The sequence below is a fragment of the Nelumbo lutea genome, chromosome 1, assembly GCF_056320005.1.
Source record: "Nelumbo lutea isolate HS-2025 chromosome 1, American lotus-T2T, whole genome shotgun sequence".
NCBI lineage: Eukaryota > Viridiplantae > Streptophyta > Magnoliopsida > Proteales > Nelumbonaceae > Nelumbo > Nelumbo lutea.
This window is the reverse complement of record NC_142684.1, coordinates 206,948,788-206,970,245: the sequence shown is the minus strand read 5'-3', so window position 1 is coordinate 206,970,245 and position 21,458 is coordinate 206,948,788. Positions and strand designations below refer to the sequence as shown.

The following is a 21,458-nucleotide window of genomic DNA, read 5'->3' as shown; positions in this document are numbered from 1 at the left end:
AACGTCCCACAACACATCCCCGCCTTATATTGGGAACATTTCTTAATGATAGTACCAGAATCAAACACAACCACAAATCGAATAAGTAGGCAAATACACGTTGCATCATGTAGTTCATTGTGGATCTATTACCCATAAATTGTTCCCACATTCATATCCACAGAACACCACCGTTGTGTATTAGGAATATCTCCCCATAGAGTTCACACTGAGATGCAAACAAATAGGCTTAATTTACATAGTAGCCTCTAAATTAATATGGACCTCCATGGGCCTAAGGCTCTAGTCTACATAAATATGACTTAGTGGCTCAAGGATCCAAGTGTACTGAGTCCAATATGGTCCATGTCCTATATTAATAGGGTGATCCCATTAGCAAGACCACTAACTCCTAGATAATGATGCATGCATGGGAGTTAACCCTAACCCAAAACCCCACTCACATGGAATTGGTTAGCTAAGTAGGCTGAAGTGGCAGCCTTAACCCTTGGCTATAAATAGCCTTGCCTAGGAAGAAAGGGCCTCCATTTTCTTTCAACAATCACATTGCAAGAAGCTCTCACACACCAATACTTGAGGATTGCAACCAACTACAAACTCCAACAACTTTAAGATCAAGAGAAAAGAAAGAAGGGAAAAACTTCTTACTTCTTTACAATTAACTTGGATTCAAGCTCTCTAAAGAAAATCAAGCCACTACAAAAGGGCCCTTTTTAGAGAAGCATCCTTCACATCCTATCAAGTGAGAAGCCCGGAGTGAAGAAATCTACACCAAATCTTCAAAAACACCAAGTTCAAGGAAATCTACATCAACACTTCAAGAAGTACGAGAAACACACTAGTGGGCCTCGTCTTCACCAAATTTAACCGTTAATCAGAGGTTGCTCATGTCATCGAGCAGAAATCAAAGAGATTTCAAATCCATTGTATTTTCTTTATTACAATTTCATTTTTGTAATTTGTCTCCATATTTGTGTTAATTGAAATACATGAAATTTGTGTCAACAAATTTCTGGCACGCCTAGTGGCACTCTCTTCCTCTTATCTTTCGAGTCAATAACTACAACAGTCATCTAATGGCTACCAAGAAAGTTGCAACTTCCTCCAACAAGCCCTATGGTGCTTTCAGTTATTCCTACAACCGTCCTATCACACGTGCCATGGCGAAATCCAACAAAGTGCAACTATCATCTCTAGTGGAGCTTCCAACACGGAAAATCACCAAGGCGACTACTCTCCAAAATCAAAGCCTCCTCAACTCTTTACACTTTAATTTGAAAGGAAAAAAACACTTTCTTCCAGATGACCAATCCAACAATGGGTCGAGGGCAGAGTCATGGTCCTCTCTATTATACAACTCCTACTGTGCTTCTAGTGGCGTCATACCGGTGATGAAGACAGAAGCCGTGACAATGGAAGAACGACTCCAAAAGATGGCCAAAGCTATTGACAACCTCAAGAGCTCCAACGCTGATAAAGATTTCTAGATTGCCTTCTGGACAAACTAGAGATACAAAACGCTAAGCGGAATCCAGTCAATGACCTTCTCACCCTCCAAGATTCATTCCTCCAATGACTCTTAATCTCGAAGAGCAACTAAAGTAGCAACAAGAAGAGCAGATCATGTCACATTGCAAAACATGATGCAAGACACCACCCAAGCCTTTGTCACCTCTTTAACAGTGCAACAACTCCAATGCAAGATCATTGACACCATAAGGGCTCAATATGGAGGAGTTCCACAAACTTCTCTAGTGTATGTCAAACCATACACTCGTCGCATTGATGAGATGCGCATACTAGTCGGCTACCAACCTCCTAAGTTCCAGTAGTTCGACGAGAAGGGAAATCCGAGGCAACACGTAACCCACTTCATCAAGACTTGAAACAATGCGAGAATCTACAACAACCAAATGGTCAAGCAATTTGTTCACTCTCTTAAGTCTACAATTTTTGATTGGTACGCCGACCTCCAGTCAGACTCCATTGATAGTTGGGACCAGCTTGAGAGAATTCCAGAACTCTCTACCATAAGACAAAGAAAGGATGAGTCTGTCATTGACTACATCGAACGGTGGAGAAACCTTGCCCTTCAGTGCAAGGAACAAATCAGTCAATCCTCTACCATAGACACATGTGTCCAAATGATGCATTGGGGACTACTCCACAGTCTTAAAGGGAATATGCCTACCACCTTCGAAGAGTTAGCTACTTGAGCTCATGACTTGGAGATCCAGATAGTCAAGCATGGGAATCCCCAACTAAGTGATCCTCGTGAGAAGAAGGAAAGTAAGAAGGACCTTAAGACCTCCTCCTCCTCTAAATGAAAGAAAGTCATGAATACTACCACTACACTAATTAAGATCTCCGACAAGAAGAAGATAGAGATTAAAGTGAAATCTTTTGCAAACCAAGGCCAAGAGAAGTCTAGGCTTACTCTGAAGGAACTAAAAGAAAAGGAGTATCCATTCCTTGACTCCGACGTTCTAGAAATGCTCAACCAACTACTCCAATCAAAGTTGATTGAGCTTCCACCACCTAAATGACCTAAAGAGCAAGGATGTATGATCGATCCCAAGTATTGCCAGTACCATCGGATAATAAGTCATCCAACTAAAAAGTGTTTTTTCCTGAATGGAAAAATACTTCATCTTGCAGAACAAGGAAAGATTGAGTTAGATCTTGGTGACAATTTCGTTGCTACTAACATCACCCTGGTGACTTTTGGGTCTTTTGACCCAGTACAATTGCAACCCTCCACATGTTCTTCCTCCTCGACTAAAGCTACATTGAGTTTCTAGACCTCAAGGAACTCTGCACCGAAAAAAGAGAAGTCAACACCACAACACAACTTAGTGGATTCTTCTTAAATTATGGAGACCGGGGGCAAGGTAGTTGAACCCCCCAACAATGGCTTTCCTATAGAATCCCTCCCAAAGGGGGCAATTTCTATTCGATTTATCGTTGATTAAGAGGTGACCACGGTTTATGCCTATCCTAACATGCCAAAGTTCGGGAATCCCAACATCTTAATTCTCTATGAGCTGATGACTGATGACTTGGACTACTAGGAAGAGTCGTTATTTTCAGAAGATGGGTGGTCCACCTTCACCAAAAAGAAACCCAAGAGAATGTACGACACCAACCCGAAGGAATCATTTCGAATGGGGCAAGACTATCTCCATCTACTCTAGTGACTTAGAAACATTTCCTCAAGACGAGATCAGATGGACCATCGTTTATCGGTGTAAGAACAAGGCTCCTCATCCTGTTGCCCTGCGTCAACCAGACCAAAGCGAACTAGTAGGCAGCGACGAGTACACAACGCCTCCAAGAAGAAGCAAGTGCCAAAGAAGAAAGCACCTCAGGTATTGCCAGTTAGTGAGGAGTAAGTGTTTCAACAACCTCATCTAACTCCAATAACCCTCTGGGAGTTCATGCCTAGAGAATTTTTTCTAGAGTGTGTAGTAGCATACATGGTGGCAGTTGACGAAGAGGAGTCATCACCATCAATAGAAAAAGCTTCTTCTAACGATGACAAAGACATGACACAACTTCTTCAAGATGACCCCAGTGTGATGAAGAAATAACAAAGCAACTAAAGGAAGTGCCATCCCACTTGAGCCTTATTCGAGCACTATAATTGCTGTAGAAGGTTCGCTTTGCAATGGCGAAGACCTTGATTCTCCCCAACAAGTACCAAAAGGGGATGACTACATAGATTGCATGACAACAATTACCTTCACAATGAAGGAAGGGCAAATCCATCGTATGGATGGGCAAAATTTTAAAAATTTTCTTTCACCCTTATGAGAATCGTATTCCTAGATTTAGAAAAACTACATTTTTCAACGATCATTCTTACACCGAAACTAGACCAAATTTCACACCAAAAAAAGGGAGAAGAATACCTGATAGAATTCCACAAATGTAGCTCCCAAAGTGGTAGTTCACGCCCAAAAAGAGTTCCAAAACCAGCTTCCACTAAAAATGGTGAAGCTTGAATTGAAGTCGGTTCAATAATGCAGTTTTCAGCAAAACTATAATCCAACAGCTTGAATCAAGCAAGGGAGGTGAGCACGAAATTGTTCCAATGTTTTCTTGCAAAAGATCAGAAATCAAGACTGATCAAGAACAGCCACAAGGTGGAGAATGAACTAGGGTTTTTGTGGCGATAAGTATAGGGAGAGAACTGAAAGCAATGTGATTTTGGAGCAGATTCAATCCCCTCTATTTATATACCTTAAGGATCACCACTCCTAATCGAATTAGGAGGTTCCTAATCCAAATCTTTATTTGGATTTGGACTCTCTAAGTGTATAAAATTTATCCTCTTATCCTAATGACTGATCCAAACCCTTATTCATACCCATATTCACCCAAGTCACATGACTGCTTAAGTTGTCATGTGACCACTTGATTAATCTAATTAATCATGGGCTTTAGGCCCATTAAGCAAGTGGCTCACGTTCCTAGGTAGTTGCTGGCCCATTTGGTTCTCTTTGTATGGCGTGGAACCTCAACAATGACCTTACATAAGCCCATATGAGTTCGGCCAAAGGCTTGGCCGAATTCACCATCAAGTATAGTGAATCCCTGAATCCATTAGTATGGGGTCTTAATGGCCCAACATTTACATTAAATGATCATTGAATTCAGTCATCCTATGAGAGCCAAGGATAATTGACTTTAGTAAGATATAGCTCATTAGGTAAAAAGCCATAAATGATCTCTTACACTTAACCTTTTAGCCCATTATGATCAAACACTACCTAATAGAGAAGGACCTCTCCCCTAGTTGCAAGGTGAAGTATTGCACTCTCTACTCTTATGGGTCCTAGGAATTAAAATCTTTTGCAAACATTTTTCCTCAAAACATATATATGTTTTGATTCCCGGGATCTCACTTATTAGAATATCAAAGATGACCCAATCCAACAACTAATGTTGTACCATAATCGAGTCTAGGGTTATGTGTAACTTTCTAGTTTTGCCCACCAGTCTCCAAGGTAGAGGACATAACTGAAAAATGGTATGAATTCAATGTTTCAAACAAACACACACTACATGTGCTTCGAGTCCAACCCCGACAGATGATACAAACTGCCCCAACCTTCTTGATAGTACATCAGTGTCAACCTTTGTAGGATAAATTTCCCCAAGTCTTTTTAACGGCTAAGAACATTTTAAACTAACACGAGTATCATAAGTGTCCAATTTAAGTGTGATTACACAGAAACACACCAATTATAACATGAAACAATTATGCACTTTTATTCATTTGCAATAAATGGATATGTACATCAATCTGATTAGAGCTAAGGGCATACACTATTTAACACAAATGAGAATTTACATCTTGGCTCACGTCCACACAACAGACTCTTGTATATTGTTGGATATGTTCATGAATAGAAGATGTCATGTATCCTCATTGATTGTAGATCTATCGTCAACATCATGCTAGTTTGCACTATGAAACAACTTGGGATTGACAATGATGAATTGCTAAAGAGCAAGTTGACAATCCAAGCTTAAATCAAAAGGGAGAGTGTGCTATTGGCATAGTGCGTCTCGAGATAGAAATAGGGGACTTGACATCTTTGGCCCTTCTACATGTCATTGATGCAAAGACATCCTACCAACTACTTTTGCAACATCTTTTGTTACGTGAGACCGGGGTGGTTTCTTCAACATGGCACCGATGCTTCAAATACTACCGTAATGGAAAATAGAGGAAACTAGTCGTCGAGTTAGAGCCTTTCAACAAAGCGGAAGCACATTTTGCCGATGCTAAGTTCTATGCTAACAATGTTATATTTGAAGCTCTTTCGGTCTCTGTGTCAAAATCTTCCATAATGAAGGTTTGGAAGGAAAAGGAAGACACATTGCACAAAGAAGAAAATACATCTTCAAGTGGTGACAAGAAGCTTCTACAAAACCAACATGCATTTGCTATCTTGCTGACAACTCCACCATTGACTTCCTTTCCTTGTAACCAATCAACCCCCAGACTTCGTTACACACCAAAGTCGAGGAGAAGGGAATGACAATTTCCTTTAGAAGGAGTTTGTGCTTCCAATCTCCATAGCATCGAAGTCGTTGGTCTCTAAACCTCCATTAAAGGGATTTGTTAAAGATTCATCAACTAGTAAAGTAGGGCAGCATCAAGAAGGATAGTTTGATCCCAACGCTGAGAAGTTCCTCAAGAAGGTAGGCTACAGAAAAGGTGAAAATCATTGATTAGGGGACCTTGAGCCAGTCCTCACAAGTGGACAAACCTATGGCCTAGCAAAGACACAAAGAACTTTACAATGTAGAGGCTCCCATATCCTTCAACAAAATGTTGGCTTAGGATACCATTGAAATCCACCAACTCGAATTTCACAGAGGAAGGCATCGTCCAACCACGTCACCATAGAAGTGGTAGACAAGAAGGAGAAAAAGCATAGGCAACAGAGTTCAATCTTAGTCCGACTAGAAGAACCGAGAGAAAGACAACCAGTGTTCGACAGGCTTGGAGGACAAGATGCTACTCCAGTGTCATCTGCTCAACTACAAAGGACTTCAGTACTCTCTCGCATAGGGCCTAAGGGTGACAATATAAAGAAAAAATTCCAACAAAAAAGTCAAAGCCTATAGTGCACCATTGCTACAAAGGAAAAGTCAGTCTCAGAGTGTTGTTCATTCTCGGATGAAGATGGTGGAAAACTTTGAAGTTTCCTCTATTGAGACCTTAACAATTAGACAATAGATTATTGTCATCACATCTCCATCATCTTCTCAATCAAAGTTCAACCTTCAACCAAGACAAGAAATGAAAAACAAAGTGAGTGATAACTAAGGATGAAGACATTATCTCGGTTAACCATATCACCATTGAGGAGGAGGATGAAGATCAAGCAAGCACTTCTTTAGATGAAGAACTTGAGCATGCCCTACTTACCTTTGGAGAAGGAGGCCAAGAAACAATGGATGACTTAAAGGAGATGAACCTTGGCACTGAAGAGGAACTTAGACCAATTTGCATCAATGCACTCCTTAGCCTGGAAGAAGCCAAATACTTAAAACTACTTCAAGAGCACAATGATGCCTTTGCTTGGACATATAAGGAAATGCCCGAGTTAGACCCAAATGTTTCTGTCCACCACCTCTCTATTAGGCACGGGGTACGACCAATTAAACAAGCACAACGTTGATTCCGGTCCAAGTTGATTCCACAAATTAAAGCAGAAATAAACAAACTCATTGGAGGTGGTTTCATTTGGGAGGTGAAGTATCCAACTTGGATTGCAAACATTGTCTTTGTGATGAAGAAGAATGACCAAATTCGGGTCTATGTTGACTTTCAATACCTAAATCAAGCTTGCCCAAAAGACGACTTTCCTTTGACTATCACTAAACTCATGGTAGAAGCAACTACAGGGCACAAGGCATTATCCTTTATGGACGGTTGAATTGAATACAATCAAATTTGTATGACACCTAAAGATGAAGAACTCATGGCTTTCTGAACACCAAAGGGGATCTATTATTATAAAGTGATGCATTTTGAGCTTAAGAATGCCGGTGTTACGTACCAACACGCGATACAACGGATCTTCAATGACATTCTTCACAAAAAGGTCGAGTGCTACATTGATGACTAGGTTCTCAAGTCTAAGAAGAGAGAAGACCATCTCAATGAGTTGCATAACATCTTCAATAGGCTAAGAAGATATCAATTAAAGATGAATCCTCTTAAGTGTGCATTTGGAATCACCTCAAGCAAGTTCCTTGGGTTCATTATTCATCATCGAGGAATTGAAATTGTTCAATTAAAAATTGATGTCATACAAAACATGCTAGAGCCATGAAACCTATATGAGTTGAAGAGTCTTTAAGGACGGATGGCTTGCATTCGATGGTTCATCTCCAACTTGGTAGGTCGTTGTTAGTCATTCAACAAGCTATTGAAATAGTTGAGTGGGATGAGGCCTACAAAAATGATTTAGAAAGCATAAAGCAATACCTCCTCAAACCCTTGGTACTTTTCGCACTAATTCCTGAGAAGCCACACATCCTATACATCACAACACAAGAGTAATTATTGGGAGCCTTGTTGACACAAGTAAATGAGGAAGGAAAAGAGAATGCACTCTATTACCTTAGTCAGGCACTAATAGGAGCGGAGTTGAACTAATCACACATAAAGAAGACTTGTCTTACTCTCATTTTTGCCACGAAGAAGCTACGACATTACATGTTAGCACATACTTTCCACCTTATCTCAAGGGCAGATCCTCTCAATTACATCATGACACGACCTATACTTTCAGGAAGATTGGTTAAATGGGCTCTCATCTTGTTAGAATTTGACATCACCTATGTCCCATAGAAGGCTGTGAAAGGATGGGCATAGGCAGATTTCCTTGCAGATCACCCTATTCCATCAAATTGGGAACTTTTCAAAGACCTTCCTAATGAGGAGGTTTTCTACATAGACATCTTACCAACACAGATGATGTTTTTCGATGGAGTAGAACATAAAGATGGTGTAGGTACTGGTGTTATATTTGTCTTGCCACAAAGAGAACTCCTTACCTACTCATTTGATAAAGTACCAAGCTTTAATCATTGGCTTAGAAATGGCCCTTGACTTGAAATTCATCCACCTCACAATATATGGGAACACGAAATTGGTAATCAACCAATTGAAGACAGAGTATGAGGTGTGCAACAACTACCTAGTTCCCTTTCATCATTATGCAATCCAATTACTGAAAGAGTTCGAGCATGCTACCATTGAGCACGTACTTGGAAGCGAAAACAAGTAAGCGGATGCCCTTGCTAATCTAGCAACAAGCTTAGCACTTACGGGTAATGAAGCAACAACAATACCCATTTGTGTAAAATGGGTTCTACCCCCTAAGTCACATCGAGAAGAGACAAAACAGGAAAGTAAAGTGGTTTTTGTATTTACTATGGAGGTTAAGGGCTAGAGACGATCCTTCATTGACTATTTGCAGTATGAGAAGTTGCCTGAAGATCCCAGGCATAGAGCTGAGATACGGCATCGAGCACCTTGTTTCCTATACTACAATGACAACCTCTACAGACACTCCTTCAATGATGCCTACATGAGGTGCATCCACGAAGACGAAATCCAAAGTGAACTTGAAAGCACACTCTAGAGTTTGTGGTGCTCATCAATCAGGACCTAAGCTCCATGATCACCTTAAGTGGATGGGCTTCCATTGGCCCACAATGATACAAGACTTACTGAATATGCCAAAATGTGTCAGATTTCTTTTCCAAATGGGCTGAAGTAGTTCCTTTTCGAGAAGTAAAGAAAGAAGATGTTGTTAACTTCATTCGGACTCACATTGTCTACCACTATGACGTTCCATGCTACATTATGACGAATAACGAGAAGCCATTCTCAATAGCATTGGTCACACAATTTTGTGGCAAGTTTGGCATTAAGCAGAGGTTCTCAACCATGTATAGTGCAATGGCCAATGAACTTGCAAAAACCTTTAACAAAACCCTCTGAGAAGATTGTGTCCAAGTCCAAAAGAGATTAGCATGAACGTTTGGATGAGGCCTTATGGGCATATCGAACATCTTACATCACCACTACAAATGCAACTCCTTTTGCTTTAGTATATGATGTAGAAGTTGTACTCCCCTTAGAGAGACAAATGAATTCTCTAAGGATGGCTATCCAAGAGGGGATTAGAGAGGATGGGAATGTAAAGCTACGACTAGCTGAGCTCGAAATGCTAGACAAGAAGAGGTAAAAAGCTAAACAAAGGACATGATGCTACCAAGCTCGTTTGGCTCGTGCATTAAAAAAGAAAGTTCCCACGTGCTACCAAGCTGTTAGAATTAGATATTACATTTAGACCGGACCGGACACTGTCAGAATCTAGAACCGGCAGCCAAAACGGTTTTTAGGCTGCCGGCCCAATACTCCGGTTGAAGTTGAACACATTCGTCTCCAGTTTATCTTTCATTGTTTCTCCTTGACTGACTGCACGTCTGCACCACTTTCTGAGTTTCTGGGAATCTTTGGACCTCACGTATAATAATTCTCCTACTACAGTCTCCCCTGTTTTCAGGTCAGCCCATTTCCTTTTCTTTTTTCTTTTTTCGGCACACAATCTCCAAGGCCAAGCTAAGAAGGAGGAAGAGATCATTTCTTGGTTGTTTCTCTTCAGCTTTCGATCTCAAATGGGCCGGAAGTCAAACGACTCAGAAGCTAGCCGTTGGGCTCCTTTGATCCTTCTATTGATCGGTCTCGCCTCCTGTTCTATAGTTTACATGTTAATATCCATGGTGGTCCGACCAAAGAACATTTCTTCGGTTTTAGACTTCGATTCTACGGTGCTATCGTCGTCTCATGTCAGTGGTGATAGGGAGGAAGTTTTGGGGTCAGAGGAAGGGGAATGCTGCAGGGGGGTCGAGAAATTGGAGCTTTGGGGGTCTGCTGTGAAGTGGGGTACGGATTTCAAGTTTAATAGTTCAGAGGAGTGTTGTCGAGCATGCAAGGCGATGTGCAGCGGCGGAGATGGGCCCTGCTTGTGCGATACGTGGGTTTTTTGCGGAAACAGAGAGACTTGTGGTCCGAAGTTTGGTGAGGTGAGTTGTGAATTCTTATATTCACTCCATTTTCTTTTCGTGTTCTCTATATGGTATAATTAGATGATTTTCAATTTCAGTCGTCTTTTCTTATTCCGTTAATTGGGTGGGCTGTGATTATTAATTTAGAATATAATCTGGGTTTTTCTTTATTTCATTCATTCTCTTCTTATCGTTACTCAATATGAACTGCAAAACAGTCTCATACAACTAAAATTGTCCCGCATTTAACGATTGAGCTGTGATTTTGTTGGCACGGGACATTTATACATCTTTCAGGGTTTTAACTGAATTGAACTCTTGAACTCTAATATATGTGTTTATGTCCCTAGATTATTACTGGAGACAGAGGAAGATGCAATCTGATATTTGGTTGAGCTGTGATTTTGTTCGCACGAGACATGTATAGATCTTTCAGGGTTTTAAGTGTATTGAACTCTAACATATATGTTTATGTCACTAGATTATTACTGGAGATAGAGGAAGATGCAATCTGCTATTTGGTTGCATCAATACCTGTTTTAGAACAGCATGCCCAGACTGTTTAATTTCAGAGCGTCTAATGCACAAGGGCATTAGCTACGATGACAACTTAAAATGGGAGTTGTCTTTGGATTCAAGAAACCAATTGCTTATTTGTCACGGCTTTGAATGAGGCAATTCTGCATTCAAATGCCTCTAATGATACGATTTGGGGGATGCTAGTCCAATGGAAGTCAGTTGTGCATCCAGATGCACCGTTGTCGAATTAAACAATTCCACCTCTAAACGTTTTGAGTGTTATAAATTTTCAGACATTACATGAAAGGTTTAGAGTTTTATATGTTACCTGTGGTTGTGCTTTCAAGTGCTCCTTTTGACTGGTTGGGATTTGACTATTTTTTGCAATACTTATTCTTTCTCTTTTATAGGTTTGGCATACTTATTCTTTTCAAGTTATTTTCCTGCATACTTTGTCAAAGTTAACAAGACATATGGCCTTTTTTGTATATGGCTTTCTTAGATGGATATATACCCTTAGCTGTTCCTTATGCAGCACCTAATTTTCTTATATCATCTTCTTGCTTTTAGTGCTGGTTGAAGAAGCAGAAGGATGCATTGGCTCCTGATCACCAGGAGTCGGGAGATCAACAAATTTGGACTTCTGGGCTTATATTTGGAAAAGGGGATGTATGTAGTTTTCAAGACTTTTAACTGCTTTTTCTTACATTATCTAGCCTTGGAATGAAGTTAACGATTCTGTTTCATCCTACCTGGCCTTTCTGATCTTAGATATTAAAAACAGAGCACTTTTATTTACAAGGTTCCTTTTCTTTCAACTTAAAAGGGGCAGAAAATTTTCAGTGTGAAACATATTAGCTATTTTCCACATGTTTTACTGCAACTGAAAAGGAGAAATACCGAAAGATGTACACAATAGAGAAAATATGATGAAAAATAAGAGATTGGAGAAGTTTAATTATGCTTATAGTAGGTCTAGAATAATTATCCTTTTCCATTGAAATTAATGACACTTGTCACTAGTTGACTGCTTTGATTTACACAGATGGTGCTTAAAAACTTGTTGAATCATGGTCACAATTATACTAGCATTCTAAGGAATCATCTCTTTTCTTTCCTATAGATACTTTCTGCTGAGATTATAGCCTGCTTGTTTGACATTTGGAAACTAGCACCACTGTAATTGAAAAGTTGGCAAATTGATGGACAACCTTGCTGGTCAAACAATGTTGGTGATGCTTATGGTCTTATCTCTTAGAAGACGAGCATTCACTCCAAATGGACAGTTGATATTGAAGACAGGGAAGGAGCTATATGAAACTAATTGTCCAAGCAGCTCAGATAAAACTATTTGGTTCATTACTACCTTCTCTCTCTCTCTCAAAAAAAAAAAAAGGGTTCATTCAGTTCTTCTGAACAACCAAAAATAATCATGTTATGTCTATACATAGCATGCAGACCTCCCTTAAGGTTTTACACTTTTAGTTGTTAATACCCTGTCCTGTACATAAATAAAATAATTTTCTTGTTGCTGTAATATTATAAATGCCACTATATAGATCCATATCTTTTGTGGCAGTTATGCACTAAAACCTAGGAAATAATCTGGTGGTAGTTTTGACATGGCTGAGAGTTATGAACAATGAACAAATAGTAGTTTGATGATAATCAAGCAAATTAGCAGAAGTGGTACCTACCACTCTGTTTGTTTCATGCTTCTTAGAGGCATGAAGACAAACACAAACATTTTCTTCAGAACTGGTTTATGTCGAAGTTAAAAATTCTTGAAAGTTGTTTTAGAAAGCCAATTTGAATCCTTGAATTCTATCAATGAAGTTCCATTAGGTGGCATTTTGGAAATCCCTTACAAAAAGTTCAAGGTGACTAGAAAATAGTTCTTTTAGGTGGTTTTGGGGTTGAGGAATTCAAGGATATATATAGTGGTGCAGAATTCAGAAACAGATGATTTCAAACCTTCCAATCCAATCTTTTTTCTGCTTTGAAAATCCATGGGAGAGTAATCATTTAAATTCAATGCAACTGGGTCAGAGATGGAACTCAATTCCATTTTTTGCGTTGTCATCTAACAGGCTAACACAACCTTAAGGATGTATTTTCTTTAAGGCATTGGAATAGGCTTTAGAAATTGCAGTTCAAGGAATGTTCAGAAATTTCAAATTGTATGATAAGAAATATGTTGTTCAGATGCCATGTAGTAAAGAATGGAGATTTATACACCCCTGCTGCGCCTTCAGAAACTGCATTAAATCCTTATTTCTTTTTGTAATCTGATGTTTTGGTGGGATGTAAGTCTTATGACTGTAAATAGCTGAATGATGATTAAAGATGACACGGTGCAGTAGCTATGGTCGAGGGTAGAGACATGGTGGCATCTTTGGTGTCATGGAATTGGATTTGACTATATTTTTTTGGAGAAAAGTTTAGACAAATTTCATTAAACTAGGAAAGAAAAAATGCCTGTCACTATACAGCGTTTCTAAGCAAGCACCTAGTTTAGCTAAGCCATCTGCAATAGGATTTAGCTCCCTTGGGATCCAAAACAGATTTGCACTTAGACAGTTCAAGGAGACCCTTGCTTCTGCCAAGTAGTGGCTCAACCTCCGAGGACCCCTTCCTTATCCCTTAGCCATTAAATGGTATTTGCTGAGTCTCCTACTATGGAGAGATTCTGAATACCCAAGCTTTTTACTATTCTGATTCCAGTGAGAGCAGCCAGCACTTCATCGTTAGTTGAGTCTGTAAATCCAATTGGGCCACTGAAAACCCAACAAATATTAACTCTTTCATCCCTCAAGATGCTCCCAATTACTTGCATTACTCCCATCGAAGTGTAAAATCATCACACCATCACTTAATACTACTGGTTGTCTTAAGGGAGTCTAAGTGGAGTGTGGAAAAACTAGAATGGTTTGTATATTTCTGCTAAGATCATCAGTTGAGAGACCTTGGAACAGCTCTGAATTAGCCACCCATAAATTACAGAGATAGGAAATTTCTGAAATTAACTCAATGAGAGTTCTGAGTTTATTTTCAAATAAGCGCTTATTTCTTTCCTCCCAAACTCCCCACATTACTGCATGTAACACCGTTTGCCAGTAGGCTTTGCCTCTTCTGCTTAGGCCATAACCTTGCCACTGATGAATAAAGTCTCGAATGTGCTCTGGGAAAACCCAATGATAACCTGTCAGGTTTAAGGACTGCAGCCAGACCTTTTGAGTGAACTTGCAATGAATAAGAAGGTGATCAGTTGTTTCTCCATCTTGAGACACAAGCAACAGGCGTGAGAAATGTAAAGTCTTCCCGAGCTTTTCTTCTGAAGGAGATCACAGGCGTTTATTCTCTGTAGACTGACTATGTCTGTGGGTGAAATGGTTCTATTGGAGCTATCTCATAGTAGCAACTAGCAATTTAATTGAAATTATTTTTTATTGGTAACTTTGAACTTTATTAAATATATAAAGGAATGTCTATAACTGTACAAAAAATGCCAAGCACTGCAAGACCCCTAGTAGCCCCTGTTACCAACATAAATACAACCTTTTATCTATACATTCTGTTCATTGATGTTCATCCCTTGTTTAGCTAACATGTCTGCCATAGTGTTTCCTTCCCTTGGGATCTGCCAAACCTAAACTCTCAACTCCGCTACCAGCTTTCTTATATTCTTAATATATTCTTCCATAGGCCTGAATTGCTGTTTGATAAGCTCTTCAATGTTATGTTTAGGTCTCCTTCCGCCAAGAGCACTGTTGCTCTAGAGCATCTCCATAAGATTTTTCCTCTCCTTTTTGACATTGAGGTACATGAGTGTTGCCTACACTATCTGGAGGGTCCCACCTACAACTAAATAAAGAGAAAACATACTCTCAATTCTAGAGGTAAACGTATAGGAGATTAACAAGTTAGAAATAGTTTCACTACTTGCTTTGCAAAGAAGTCAAATGTAGAGAGAGAAGCACCAGCCCAGTCTTCTTTGTAGCATTTTAGTTAGAACCTGCCCTTTCCAAATAGCACTAGCCAGAAAGTTGGGAAGAAAAATCTAGAAAGTACAAGGAAGGAAAAGGTGGTTGAGAAGATGCCATTAGAAATTGGACACCACACTTGTTGTTCTGGAACAGATGGGCCAAAGGAGACACTCTCAAGAGGTTGAATAAGGTCTAAAGCAAGTGAAGCTTCACATTCCCTTAGCCTCATCTCAGTCCCAGGAGTAGATTTAGTAACACATAGTGAGATTTTTTGGTTTTTGTTGTGAGAAAGGAATGGAGGGTAGGATATTTGTCTTTCAACAAAGGTTCCCTTAGCCAAAGATCCTCCCATAATTTTCATTGTTCTCCATAAGGTATATCAATTCTTGTATAAGTAAGAACAGAGTTAAGAGGGAGGAAATGGCTTTCCACATGGCCTCAGAAGTGGTTCTAGAGGTTAGACCAGCATCCCAACTCTTAAATGAAATATAGTGAATGCTTTTAATCATAACAAGCCACAATTTTTCATACCCAGAGGAAACAACCATAGCCACCCTAGAGAGAGATTTCTAAGGATCAGTTTACCTAACCCAAGCATCCTTCTTTGCTTTTTCTCACAGTACACCAATAGATTAAGTGGTCTTTTTGGACTGACTAAGTTGCCATAGGAAATTCCTCATTATACTTACCAATCTCTTTGCTACCTTGACTGGAATTTTGAATACTGATAAGTAGTATATAGGGATGCTTGCAAAGGTGGATTTTGTTGAAGTTATTCTTCCTCTAAGGGAGATATAATTCCTTTTCCAGGTTTCCAATTTCTAATTTAAGGGAAATTCCACAACTGAATGATAAAGCAGTGTAAGCAAGGATGGTGTTAGACTTGGTTGCGGACTTTCAGTAGGCTAGTACTGAAGGTCCAGTTTTCCAGCTTCCTTTTGGGCTGTGACATTGTCGCACAAACTGCAGTAAAATAATATTCCAGGAGAAATCTAGTGGTTGGTTTACAATGGCAGCAATGGAGAACCACCAAGTTGTAGTTTTGTTGGGAACAATCTGTTGAAATTTGTAAGAATTGGCTGGTGAAAGTGTAGTTTACTCAATTGATTCTTTGGCTGCAGGTGAAGTTCAAATTACCAGTAATGCAATGTAGTGTGTTCTGGAAGTTCCATACATGCTCATATATAAGAGAATTCTATGGTTGGGTCTAATTCCAGTTCTACCTTTAAAAGTAGTCTGCCAAACATTTGAGCTCAAACTAGAGGATGGAGGCCTCAATTCCAATTCAAAACCTGATTTTAGAGCTAACTCCAAAAAGAAAATGGGTACTTGGTCTTTATTCTTCTTGATAAATACCATTAATGCTATGAATAATATATATTTTTACTGTCCTTTTGATAAATTCTGTACACATTCTTATAAACTGCAATATGGAAATAGATAGTCATGAGTGTTTGTATTGGACTTTGTTTTCTGTGAAATTCTTATCATAATTGTCTTCCATTTCCCATGCACCATGTGTTATTGGCTTGGAAACTGAACCATTGAATCCGGGTTCAGTACCATTAAATCCGGGTGATTTCTGATTAGTTGAAAATCTGAAGTGGTTTGATCAATTTCCCTTTTTTGATTCCCACCCCCCTTGTAGGGTATCATTTGCTTGGAAACTGAACATGGAATTCTTCATATAAAAGTAAGTCCTCATATTTTCAACCTAGTCCTGATGATACAGATATTTATGCGTTGTTATGTTGATTTTGTATTGCCAAAGATCTCACATCCTTAATGCAGAGGTTTTTAAGTTTGATACTTGTATATTTTTCCTAGCAGATGCATTTGGTAGGGTATGAATGTAAAGTTTGAATGAGGGATAGATAGTTGGGAATGAATGTCATTTAATAAGTTTCTTTTTTATTACAAAATTTAATAGAAGCTGTAGGATTATTCTCATTTCTATGCATTTTTCTTGTTCATCACTTTGGGTGGAAGATGTAGTAAGAAGATGATATCTCATGGAGATAAGAGCATGCATACAAGGATAGCCCAAGATTAGGGTGATAATTAGGGATGCCAACGGGTTGGGTCTATCCAACAGAACCAAACTGATTATATTGGTTCTGGTTCTGTGGTTTTGTCCCAATTAATAATTGTGTCGGGACCAATTGTTTCTGTTCTGAACTGATTCAGACCCAAACCAATTATATAGTTAATAATATATCAAGTTCTCCTGGTTTTCTTGTAAATTTTGTTATATTTTATGTCCAAAAGGGTAAATTTGATTAATAGTATATAAGATAATTTTGGTCAAAAACACTTGTTTTATCTACATACAAACAGTTTACTATTTCACTGTCATTTTTATTAAGGTTATAAAAAATAACCTTAATAAAATTGTGGACTATATTTTGATTCTTCCTGAGCTTTCAGGGGTGTCAAGAGAGTCATTTAGGGGTTGATTTTTGGTCTGCTTTGGAACTGGAATGGAGGGACTGAATTTTTTTTTTATTGCACTGGATTTTGTTTCTTTTTTCTTTTGATTGGTGATCTCTCATCAGCCATTCCGATTGTACTCTTTTTTCAGATTAATGAACTTTCTTTTTTATTTGTCTTAAAAAAATATTATCAAAAATAAAGTTTTAAATTGTTATTATCATAGGTAATTATAGATCTCAAGTGTAATTGGGTCTAATCAGGTCGGACTCAATTGTTCTGATTAATAATTGGGATGGCTCTGGGTCTATCAATATGAAACTGATTAATAATTGATTTGGGACTGGTACACCCTGCCCTGAACCAGACCCAACCCATTGACAGCTCTAGTGATAATGTTATTTTGATAGTTGAAATTTCTTGGAACAAGCTGTGGTTTAAGTGCAAGCATGGGCCGAATACCAGACAGATTGGAGTTACATGGTAAAAACATCTAGAGGACAAGTTATAGTGAACTGGTAGATGATGATGCAGTTTGAGTGGATCCATTTTCATGCTTGGTGCATCCTTTTTTGTGATCTCAAGGATATCTTCAGGGTAATCTTTGCCTTTTTAAGTACTCCATTAGTTTGATTACTTTCATAGAACTAAAGACCACATGCAGAAGTCCCTTGTACCTCTCTATAAGAAAAAAAAAAAAAATCCACCCCCTTTATTGATAATCTTCAATTTATTACAGCTCTTTCCCGACTGTGCACCGCATTCTGTGGCCTACATTCTTGAGCTGTTGGGTTTACATCATTGTGCGGGTTGCCAATTTTATCGTGCAGAAGGGCGTGGAAGCTCCTGGGATTCAAAAGGAAACAACATTAACAATGTAAGATTTATTGAATTTTGCCTTTGAAAGTCATCAATTCTTCATCCACAAAATTTGATTAGGCTAGTACAGTGGACACTATATTGACAGTTGAATGTCTTCCCATTTTTTCAGTTCTTAATCCTTCTTTTCTTTTTCTCCCCCTTCTGAATTCCATGAGATAAGTTGCAAGGTAGCCTTTAGAAAAAAGTAAAAAAGATCTAAAAGGGAAAATAGGTGAAAATTGGGACCTTTAGAAAAAAATGATAGCCTTCTTACAAAAAATAATAAAAAAAGACCAACAAGAAAGGATAATTTGATGCAAAGTATACATATGATGCCTTCGTAGATAGAAAATGGTGTTGATTCAGCCTATCCTTTTTCGATAACTATGGTACATCCCATATGGAATAAATTTTGCCCTCAACTCAAATCATCTAATAGAGCCTGATCCCAACTTTGTAGTATTTGCAACACAAATCCTGTTTCACCATTCTATTCTATCAAGGGCCATATTCATTTTTAATTTGTGAACCCTCAAATCATTTCTTACTACTTCCATCAAAGTCACTTTTGGCTTACCCCTAGCTCTTACTGGTGGTGTAAGGTGGTCCCTCTCCGCGCATATACTCAAACCATCTTAATCTTAGCCTACTTCCCCTGATTTTATCATCTATTGGGGCTACTCCTAGGTTTCCACATGTAGTTATTTCTAATCCTAATCCTTTCTGGTTTCACCACCCATCCATCTCAAGCCCAACATTCACATCTCCGCAATACTTATTTTTGTCTTTTTAGAGAAATATTTTTGAGCTATCAATTAAAGTTTCTTCTCCTTTTATTATAAATAAAAATTGGAGAGCCAAAAAAATAATAGAATGAGAAAACCCCAAAAATTGTATGTTTTACTTGCTATACATTGGATGCATTACTAATAGTGTGTGCCCACTTTGGAAGTTGGAATCCCAATATTCTGCTTCATCTCCCCTTACCATTTTGATTGCCCATCACAACTTTGCTCTGGAGATTTTGAAGGTAAATCTGGATGTTCAAAACCACTGGCTCTGATCCAGAAATTCCTAAATATTCTTAAATTTTTTAAGCCCAAGTATTACTCTGCTTATCTTCCTATTATAGCTTCTGTTGTGAACCATGCAGGCTCCTTTTGGCCCTCCTTTTGCACTGATTCAGGGCACACTTGAAGCCCAAGGAACCACATTTAAGAAGATTCCAACCGAAGCTTGTCCGCCCATAAGGAGAGGTTCAGTTGCATGGGTTGGTTCTGGCCCAGAATTTTTTATAAGCCTAGCAAATCACAATGAGTGGAGAAAAAGTTATACTGTTTTTGGGTCTGTTCTTCCTGAAGATATGGAAATTGCAGAGAAAATTGCAGAGCTTCCTACTAAACCAGATGTGTGGAATAACATTAATGTGTCTGTTTTGGAGAAACCTATTCCTTTTAGGTTCCGAAGAATCAGGACGAGTCATGGAGACTTGAATCTCAACACAAATGCAAACTCAGATTCAAATGGTTCTTAGTTATTGCATGCCCTCAACTTTGTGCATCTGTTTGCACTCTTGGGCCCCTGTTTGTGAGTTAAGGATCTTGTAGGAGCTTGAATTTATTCAATTTTGTATGCCTGGTTTACAGATATTGAATCCCCAAGTTGTTGAAAACCCGGGTGCCTTAAAAAAAGTAGGGAAATTAACAAAATGATCATCAAGAAAAAAATTGGTATTAAAAAAAAAAAAACAAACAAACTAGTTGGGGCCCAAAAGTATCACCCACACCAGCATTTTAAGGCATGATCACTCAATTTGGACATGGATCTATTCCTTAGTCAAGAGTCCCTTTGCACGGATTGAAGCCATCGAATATTTATGTCAGGTTTGATGTATTTTCATGGAATAGTGGTGGGTCTTCTGAAGACCATGGACTTGGAGAACTGAATCAATTTTATTTTGGGTTCTCAAATTCTCATGGTGTTTGAATGCATGCACGAATGCACAGATTCAATGGCTAAAATCTATCGAATATACTAATAAAACATAGAAAACACAAAGCGTTGCCATTCTACGCGATTCCCAAATGCCTTTTAAGCTCAGTGGATAGGAGCATGCATTGGTAATGTTAAGAATGAGCCTTTCCTACATTGTGTACATGAGAATCTGGATCTCCTCCCAATAAAAAACTCTTCTAGCACGTTCAACATGAAATTGGATTCAGTCCTCAGAAAACAGTGCTCACAGCCAAATTGCAGTTGCGTATTAAGGATATCTCCCCATAAATAAAAAAAAAATACAAATATGGAGATGTTCCCAATGCACGGCTGTAATAGGCTGTGAGGATGGTGTGAGGACTGAATCCGGTCTCGTTCAGCATGATCGTCGCAACATAATGAACATGTTTGAGATGAGTCCGGATCTGCTCCTCACACAGTGCTCCCCACATCAACCTCGCAATGTGTTTCATCCATCAGGAGCATCTTCCATACATTGTATTATTATTCATGGGGAGATGTTCCTAATATACGATGGGATGGGGCTGTGAGGTCGGTATGAGGTGAGTTTTGTCAAGAGCAAATCCTGATTTGTTTGAGATGTGTGTGCAGAGATGATGTTAGAATGTGTTGGTGTGTTTTTTTTTTTTTTTTTTCTTGGCATACAAAAGCAGTTTCATTGATTAGAAAATAACTTGTAGATGATTGTAGCTATAAAAGTTATATACAATAGCGACTTTACCCTTACAAGCAAAGTAAGCAAAAAGATGGGCCATTGGATTTAACCGTCTATTTACATGAAACGAAAAGGACAACTTCTTCCCATGAACTTGGTCCGGTATGAATTGTGAAGAGATTAACAAGTTTTTGACAATATCATAGCTTTCTATGGCCCAACAACTTCTTCCATCAACTATTGTGAGGTTTCTACTAGTGTCTTGGAGAATGAAAGCCTGTCCTACAGTGCTTGTATTTGGATCAAATGAGCCATCTATGTGAAGAGAAGCACAATCCCTTTCACCTATCGTGTTGATGATATGTATTTGCATGCCACTTGCCATT

The 21,458-nt window shown here is 38.8% G+C and overlaps 1 protein-coding gene across 1 annotated transcript; it reads left to right on the top strand.

Annotated features, from left to right (window-relative positions):
- The first annotated feature begins 9,962 nt into the window (after positions 1 to 9,962).
- LOC148880611 (uncharacterized) lies at positions 9,963 to 20,073 on the top strand. Its single transcript, XM_088962560.1, has 6 exons — positions 9,963 to 10,103; positions 10,203 to 10,623; positions 11,695 to 11,793; positions 16,759 to 16,803; positions 18,280 to 18,417; positions 19,555 to 20,073. The coding sequence occupies exons 2-6, from the start codon at positions 10,216 to 10,218 to the stop codon at positions 19,933 to 19,935; spliced, it is 1,071 nt and encodes a 356-aa protein (XP_088818686.1). The 5' UTR covers positions 9,963 to 10,103; positions 10,203 to 10,215; the 3' UTR covers positions 19,936 to 20,073.
- The last annotated feature ends 1,385 nt before the right edge of the window (positions 20,074 to 21,458 follow it).

Bases quoted from the DNA above. Each gene is read 5' to 3' on its own strand.
- LOC148880611 (XM_088962560.1), top strand. From the start codon at position 10,216: ATGGGCCGGAAGTCAAACGACTCAGAAGCTAGCCGTTGGGCTCCTTTG. The intron at 11,794-16,758 runs GTATGTAGTTTT...CCCCCCTTGTAG, and splicing joins TTATATTTGGAAAAGGGGAT to GGTATCATTTGCTTGGAAAC. The intron at 18,418-19,554 runs GTAAGATTTATT...TGAACCATGCAG, and splicing joins AAGGAAACAACATTAACAAT to GCTCCTTTTGGCCCTCCTTT.